This window comes from Aristolochia californica, unplaced genomic scaffold, assembly GCF_029961685.1.
Source record: "Aristolochia californica isolate CCGP_79_NKW_82.1479 unplaced genomic scaffold, dmAriCali1.0.hap1 SCAF_4, whole genome shotgun sequence".
NCBI lineage: Eukaryota > Viridiplantae > Streptophyta > Magnoliopsida > Piperales > Aristolochiaceae > Aristolochia > Aristolochia californica.
The window spans coordinates 31,180,655-31,189,498 of NW_027182103.1; the positions used below are offsets into that span (position 1 = coordinate 31,180,655).

General features: G+C 40.2%; 1 protein-coding gene and 1 non-coding gene across 2 annotated transcripts; one reads left to right on the plus strand and one right to left on the minus strand.

Annotated features, from left to right (window-relative positions):
- Positions 1-3,622: 3,622 nt before the first annotated feature.
- On the plus strand, positions 3,623-3,729 carry LOC137964349 (small nucleolar RNA R71). Its single transcript, XR_011115546.1, has one exon. It is a non-coding gene; the product is annotated as a small nucleolar RNA R71 (small nucleolar RNA).
- A 2,359-nt stretch (positions 3,730-6,088) lies between these two features.
- On the minus strand, positions 6,089-6,968 carry LOC137963202 (uncharacterized). Its single transcript, XM_068810373.1, has 2 exons — positions 6,598-6,968; positions 6,089-6,212 (listed from the first exon to the last, which is right to left on the minus strand). The coding sequence occupies exons 1-2, from the start codon at positions 6,966-6,968 to the stop codon at positions 6,089-6,091; spliced, it is 495 nt and encodes a 164-aa protein (XP_068666474.1).
- Between the last annotated feature and the right edge of the window lie 1,876 nt (positions 6,969-8,844).

The following is an 8,844-nucleotide window of genomic DNA, read 5'->3' on the forward strand; positions in this document are numbered from 1 at the left end:
TGGGAGAAATATAAAATATCCAAATAATTCTAATGCTAATATACCTAAAAACAGTATGTAGCTATAAGTTCCTATGATATTGCACAATAGTCTCTTAAAGTATTATATAATAATCCTAAGTATAAGTAATATATGGGTAATATTCGCAAAACAATTCTCAAAATCTGTTTTTCTATCTTATTAACTAACCAAATATACATAAAAGGTACAATGGCGTTGTGACAACCGAGAGCAATGCTTGGCTCAACTGAGGCAGAGGCGTTTATCAGTGCGTAGCCCTCACCCAGTAGTTTCCAGCCTTATATACCTTTTTGTAATAATCTTAAAACAACACAGTCTTAACACACAATAAAAGCTGTAAGCGTAAGAGCAAGAACAATAATACCTAAGGTTATAAAAAGCAAGATCATAAAAGCAACTTATGGAAGACGGAAGAGGTAAAAGATAGATTTGAAAAACTTCTAGAAGGTAGCTCCTAAAAACACTTCTTGTTTAGATCTTTGTCTGGTTTTCACCAGGTCTCAAACACTCCAGACACCAAGAGGTGTGTGTTTCCCTAGCATATAGCTTCAGCCACGGGCTCCGTCAACATTCCGAAATTTTAAAGGCCCTAAAGTCTCTGTAGACAACTACGGGCAATAAATCGGAACTCAGGACCGTGCAACTTCAAAGGGTTACACAATGCTTTTACTAAGCGCTTGAGATGGATCCAATTTGAGGGACAACCATTACAAATCTAAACATAAAGGGTTTTAGGAGATCCCTTCGGGAAGACCCCTAAAAAGTTGAAATTAAAGTGGAAGAGAGGAAGAACTTACTGTAAATCATTGTGACCAAACAGTTTAAGAGATTTTCAGGATGGAATTGGACATTGAAAGAAAGGAAGTAGGAAAGGCTCACTCTTCATTCATATCTTCAATGTACAAAAGAGGCTAATATATAGGTGATAGATGTCATATTCTGACATGAGAACTAGGTTAATTATAATAGAATAACCTTTATAATTGTGTTATAGGTGGTTATTTATCGGTTTTCAAATGAAACGTGCTTTTATTGAATTTGGCATTAATCACTGTCTATATTGGATATTTTTCTTTCCTCAATAATATTTCTTTGCTTTTAGGGTTTATTTCTTTCTGAAATGCTTTTTATGGATTCAATTATGGAATTTCAGGATAATTTTGGTGGAGAAGGAGATATTTACCAAAATTCCCTTAGTGAAGTGGAGGTGATTTTTAGGGTAAATCGTATTAAAACAAGAAGAAAATCGTATTAAAGGAAGAAGGGGGAGTGTCGACTAGGGGGGATCATCGACCAAAACAGAGCACCGGGGGACCAAAACAGGGGAAGACCCAAGAGGAGTTTGCCACCGTTGTTCACAGCACCACCGTCGTTCACCGCGCCACCGTCGTCCACCGCCGTCCGGCAGCCGAGAACAGACCCGAGGAGAGCTCGAGAGAGTCTCTATCGCTGTGAGTTTGACAGTTCCACTTTCTACTCGCCAGGCTGAGAGGTGATCCGAGAGGGATTCTCCGGTGCCAATTCTGCATTCCGACCATCCTCCGGCGTCGATTACGTATTTTCGACCATTCCCGAAGCTATTCTGACTCCGACCGAGACTCAAGAGAGCCGGTTAGAGGACTTCAGCTCTGTTTTGTTCTTTGTCGGACGTCACCTCTGTCCGTCGGCTTCTATTCTTCGTCGTCGGCATCGTCTCTACCTCCGGCCACTCACTCTTGCTACCCGAAGCCATCAATTTTGGGAAATTGCAGCACCCGTGAGAACGAGTCTGCCGCCCGAACGAGAGGAAGGAGAAGGGGAGTAATTCATCATTTTTGAATTAAATTTTTTATATAGTTTGAACTTAGGTTTTGAATGTTTATTAAATGTGATTTGATAATTAATGTTTATTGAATATTTGTCTTCCGGATATTTGATTAAATTAGCTAGTTAGGGTAGGATTATAATTTAGGTTGGATTTCGGTATTTTAATCCGATTTCTGTCTTTCACTCTATGCGCCCGAGAGGGTCTAGACGCAAGGATTGAGAAATCGGATCCGTGGTTACGTGGCGCTCGAGAGAGATACGAATCACCGTAAAATCCAGAGTTGACGTTTCCTGTTGTGCAAGTAGTTAACCAGATGATTGCTTGATAATTTAGGATATAATTAGTGTTTAGTTCAGATTAATTCATCATATTTGGTTAGATTAGTTGACTGAAGAATACACAAAATTCAGTCCTCCCTGTGGATATGACCCTGACTTCCCGCTAAATTACATGAACGATTCGTACACTTGCGAGGTATAAAAGCCGATGTAATTAACCTAATTGCTGGTACACAAAGAAAGGAAGCAAATTCACACTTGCCCCTAAGTCAAGAAGAGCTCTCTGGATGGTATGTTCGCCAATGACACATGAAATTGTGAGACATCCAGGATCTTTAACTTTAGGAGGAGTGTGGTGCTTCAGAATTGAGCTTACATTCTCAGTAAGAAAGACCTTTTTGTTAACATGTTGTTTTCTCTTCTGTGTACAAAGGTCTTTCAAGAATTGGGCATAGGCAGGGACTTTCCTAATAGCATCAAGAAGTGGAATGTTAATGTGAACCTTACTAAACAGTTCCTTTCATGCATGCTATCTCCTTTCCTAGGTGGACCCGATAACCTCTGCAGATAAGGAGCGAGTGGGACTTGGTTAGGGATCTGCTTGGCTGTTGGTGGAGAACTTGGAGGTTCTTCACTCAATGATGTGTCCCCATTGTCATCCTTTGACTCCTTGGACTTAGTGGTCCCTACCCCATTGTTCAACTCACGACCACTCCTAAGGGTGGTTATGGCTTTGGCTTGCTCATGGTGGGGTTTGGAACTCAACCCACTCTCAAGTGTGCTTTTGGGGTTAGGAATGTTTTGACTTGGGAGTCTATTTTGTGCTTGTTCACTCATGTGGCTGGCCAACTGACTCACTTGCATTTCAAGTTTAGCAATGGAGGACTGATTATTCTACATGAATAATTGAAGTGTATCCTCAAGTGAAGGTTTTTGTGGAATCAATGGCTGTTGAGTGAAGTGTGGGCGCGGAGCTTGGGGTTGAGTAAACCCTGGAGGACCCCCAACATGTGGGTCCTTGGACCATGAGAAATTTGGGTGCCTAGCCCAACCCGGATTATATGTTTCCGAAAAAGGATCGTTTTGGTTTGGTCTATGAAAATTCTGGACTGCATTCAAGTCCTCAATGAGCTCTGGGTAGGATGAACTAGATGGACACATTTGTGTAGGATGAGATGAACCAGAGCATATGGCACAGACAGTAGATGGGTTAGGAGCAGGTGAACTCTTGGACACCATAAGGGCATCAATTTTTTTAGTCAACCCCTCAATGTTGACCATGAGCATGGGTGTTTCACTAACCTCGTAGAGACCCCCTCTTTTGGCTTCGTGGGATCTCCTATCAACATTAAATGACGAACCCCATTGCTGAGATTGATCACTCAACATTTCAAAGAAGTCCCACGCCTCACTAGCACTCTTACCCATCAAACTCCCACCACTCGTTGCATCTACCATGGATCTAGCCTGGGGTGTAAGACCTTGATAAAAGTATTGCACCAAATGCCATTTTTCAAACCCATGATGCTGACACCTACGGATCAAATCCTTCCATTTCTCCCAAGCCTCATAAAAGTGTTCACCCTCCTGCTGCATAAAGTTGGAGATTTCTCTTCTGAGGGCTGTAGTTCTCTGAATGGGAAAGTACTTGGACAAAAATTTCGTGACTAATGTGTCCCATGAAGTAATTCTGCCCACCTCTAAGGAATTAAGCCAAGACTTGGCCTTATCCTTAAGTGAAAATGGAAAAAGTCTTAACCAGATAGAATCATTTGAAAAATTCTGGAATGTGAAAGTTGCACAAATATCTAAGAATTCCTTGATGTGGTAATAAGGGTCTTCCTTCTCCAACCCATAGAATGTAGGGAGGAGTTGGATCACACCCGGTTTCAACTCATAACTGGCGGCAGTAGTGGGTGGCAATATAATGCAAGAAGGTGATGTGAAGTGGGATGGGATAGAATAATCCCTCAGGGCTCTACGGTCACCTGCTGCAAGTAACTGTAATGGTTCACCCTGATTGGCCATGGTAGCTCCTAACTTAACTTCGGGTGTTTTCCTACAAATATGTTCTACCTCTTCAACAAAGGGAGCTAATGGTCCACCTAGGGAGCGGCACCCGTGCATAAAAACACAAAAAGAAACAAAATGAACTATTAAATTAAGCTAACAAACTCACTACTAAAAATACGAACTAACTAGAAGAAATAAAAATAATTCCATACAAAATCACCAAGATAAAATTATGAAAGAAAAAAATAAATAAAAAATAAAATAAAATAAAATAAAAATAAATCTAACCTAAGACCATGGAGAACAAAGAAATACACTTAATAAACCTAAATCTTTGCTAGTCCCTAGCAAAACAACAATCGAACCAAAATTAAGCCTAGGAAAACAAAAGGCCACTTTCGGAGGGAGCACGATTGCATTTAGCACATGCAACAAGCCGTTAAACCCCTACTTTGCAGTAGTGGACGAGTTATGTCTTGTGAGGGTTTGCATGGAATTTACCCACAAAATTCATCTAAATCAATAATATAAAAAGAAAACTGAAGAAAATTTACTCCTCATTAGCATATGACTAACACTTAGTATCGTAAAATATCTAAAAATCATATGAGATCCTGCGCAATTTGAAAACCTGTGTAAAATATAGCATATTATCAATCCAAATACACTCATTGTTACTCCACCTGAACCAATGTGACCCATAAGCAATTACTTCAACAGAACAAAGAGGCAACAAATAACAATAAAATCCTGGTCACATCACAATTAAGAGAAAATAGTAGAGTAAGCCTGTCGTCTGACAATCTCACAAAAGAAATATACCAATTTCAATCTTGACCTGCAACTTCTTTCAAATTACAATTCATCATCAAAGTTAAGGAAACTCATTGCTTCCAGATTTAAAACCATTTTACCCTATTACCAGCGCACTTTTGCTATTACTAGCGTAATTTTTGTTTCACTGAATACTTTTGGTATTACCACATTTTGTATTCATCTTTACTACACATGCACTTATTTTTAAGTAACCGACTGTTCCGGCGCATGTCCCTATGTTTGCCCAGGCTATTTCTGAAGTTATCTGTCTTTTGCAAGCAAGAGCATTTCCATTTGCATTCATACATTACAACAAGGAATTTCACTAAGGTATAAAAAAGGAATGAGTTCAAACAGGCATACAAGACTATTCAGACTAACATAGATCAACACTAGATTTACATGTTCTCTTTTGCAACTAAGTTCCAAGTCTAATGCAATAGTAAGTTATCCCACTGAATTCTCATGGATCACAACAAATGATATCAAATTTCTAATAGGCATATTCTACATAGTTTTACGAAAAATTTTAAAACACATTTGAGCAACTTATTTTAACTCTACTAATGTTAACCACATACTAAGAGGAGTAATTTGAAAACCATGAACTGAAATCAAAAGAAAATTATTGCTAAGACATAAAAGAGTCGTTTCCCCACCCCCCAAACCTAAACCTGACATTGTCCTCAATGGGGAAAAGTTAAAACACCAGAATGACTGCAAAAAGGAATAACAACTTAGCTAGTTATACTCCAGCAGAGTAAGGGTTAATCTTCCTCAGGGCTCCTAAATCCATAGGTGGGACCATATGTGTTTGGTCATCAACAATAATACCAAAAAGTCAATAAAGATCCCCAGGAATGATACATAGTCTCCCTCGAAGAAGGTTTACTCGTATCAGCCGTACCCGTAGGTAATCATCCGTAGATGAAACCGCTATCCCACATCACACTTTGAAGAAATCTCCGTGTGACTGGCCACTGAAGGCAGCAGGAATCACGCGCTGAACACAAGTCCTTAAGTTACTCACCATAAGGTTTTCATTCAATACTTCAAGATTGAACTGGTCAATCCCAGAACAGTTGTTTGAGTACAGACCTCTCAAACTAGGGACCAAAAGTCTGGTCATTGACTACCGGAACCATTTATGCTCTCAGCCGGCAAGAGAGTACCCTGAGTCCATGACGGGGCCGGCATTGCCGGGGGACCGCCAATCAATCAAGACCAGAGTACACCAAAGGTTACCCCAAATAAGAATGAATAAACCAAAAATAAAACTGTAATGTACAAAGGGATAGAAACGTGGGGATTGCCCACAATGTGCTAAGTTTATAGTCGTAAGCAAGACTCTGATGCATTCAAGATGAAATGACAGGTTCCTCCAAGAAAATCACCATCACCTCCTCCGGTGTGGGGACATTCTCAAGATACGGTTTGAGCCTCTGACCATTAACTTTGAAGACCAACCCATCTCCGTGATTGCGGATCTCAATAGTGCCATGAGGAAACACCTGTATAACTTCAAATGGACCGAACCACCTGGATCTTAGCTTCCCTGGAAACAAATGCAATCGTAAGTTATAAAGTAAAACATTCTGCCCAACAGTAAAAGACTTGCAAAAAATAGATTTATCATGTAAAAGATTTGTTCGCTCCTTATACAGTTTGACATTCTCATAAGCATCATGACGTATCTCCTCCAACTCATTCAATTGCAATTTTCTCTCATCACCCGTTCGAGTCAAATCAAAATTCAAAGCTTTAATGGCCCAATAAGCTCTATGCTCAAGCTCAACAGGTAGATGACATGCTTTGCCGAACACTAGGCAAAATGGAGACATCCCAATAGGCGTCTTATATGCAGTTCGATAGGCCCATAAAGCATCGTCCAATCGAGTGGACCAATCTTTCCTATCAAAGCGAACCGACTTCTCCAAAATCTGTTTGATCTCTCTATTAGAGATTTCCACTTGAGCACAAGTTTTTGGGTGGTACAAAGTGGACACCCGATGAGTGATGGAATATTTCTTCATTAAGGTCTCAAATGCTCTATTACAAAAATGAGATCCCCATCACTGATGATCGCTCTCGGGGTACCAAACCGATTAAAGATATTTTCTTTTAAAAACTTTACCACCACTTTGTGATCGTTTGTCTTACATGCAATAGCTTCAATCCATTTAGAGACATATTCAACAACAACAAGGATGTATTGATAGCCGAACGAGACAGGAAAAGGACCCATGAAGTCAATACCCCACACATCAAACAATTCAACAATAAGAATGGGGTTAAGAGGCATCATGCTCTTCCTAGACAAACAACCAGTTCGTTGGCGTTTATCACACACCTAACAAAACTCATGGGCATCTCTAAATAATGAAGGCCAATAGAAACCACATTGCAAGACTTTAGTCGCGGTCTTTCTAGCACCAAAATGTCCACCACATGCATGGGAATGACAAAATTCAAGAATGTTGGCAAAGTCTTGCTCATGTACACAACGCCTAATGACTTGGTCAGAACATACCTTGAACAAATAAGGGTCATCCCAGGAAAAAATGTTTGACTTGGGAAAAGAATTTCAACCGATCTTGTTTACTCCAATAATCAGGAATCTTATGAGTTACAAGATAGTTGACTATGTTAGCAAACCAAGGCAACTGGGATACTTGGAGAAGTTGTTCATCAGGGAAGGAATCATTTAAAGGAAGGAATCCTTCCTGAGGTGCTACACAGATCCTAGATAGATGATTAGCAACAACATTCTCACAACCCTTCTTATCTCGAATCTCAAGGTCAAATTCTTGCAATTGCGAGATCCATCTAATCAAGCGAGGTTTAGTGTCCTTGATGGATAATAAGTGCTTCAAAGCAGAATGATCAGTGAATACTATAACCTTTGACCCTAACAGATATGATCTGAATTTGTTCAAGGCAAACACAACAGCTAGCAACTCCTTCTCAGTGGTAGTGTAATTCAATTGAGCATCATGAAGAGTGCGACTAGCATACTGAATGACACAGGGCATTTTATCCGTCTTTTGCCCCAAAACAGCCCCCAATGCATAGTCAGAGGCATCACACATCAACTCAAAAGGCAAAGACCAAGTAGGAGGTTGGACAATGGGTGCATTGGACAAACATTTCTTCAGTGTCTCAAAAGCATGAATACAGGCATCATCAAAGGCAAAAGCAACATCTTGAGCAAGCAAATTCGTCAAAGGACGAGAAATTTTGCTAAAGTCCTTAATGAAACGCCTATAGAACCCAGCATGGCCAAGGAAAGAACGCACCCCCTTCACAGAAGTAGGTGGTGGCAGATTGGCAATTAGGTCAACCTTGGTTTTGTCCACTTCTACACCCCGCTCAGACACTACATGTCCTAAAACAATTCCTTCTTTTACCATGAAGTGGCATTTCTCCCAATTCAAGACTAAATTGGACTTAATGCAACGGGATAATATGAGTGAAAGATTGTGCAGACATGTATCAAAACTAGAGCCAAACATAGAAAACTCAGCCATAAAGACCTCTAAAAATTCACCAATCATGTCAGAAAAGATACTCATCATGCACCGTTGGAAAGTGGCGGGTGCATTGGATAAACCAAAAGGCATGCGTCTGTAAGCATAGTTGCCAAACGGACACGTGAATGTGGTCTTTTCCTGGTCTTCTGGAGCAATGGGAATTTGATTATAGTAGGAAAGGCTCACTCTTCATTCATATCTTCAATATACAAAAGAGGCTAATATATAGGCAAACTCTGCCGACATCTTTGGATAAGGAGATGTCTATCTGGGTGCTCATTAGGTCCCATCAACAAACGACTTTCCTCCGAATCTTCCAGGTGGACGGTGAGAGTTATACCCAGCCAAAAAGTACAACATTATTTTGCCCTAAACAGTG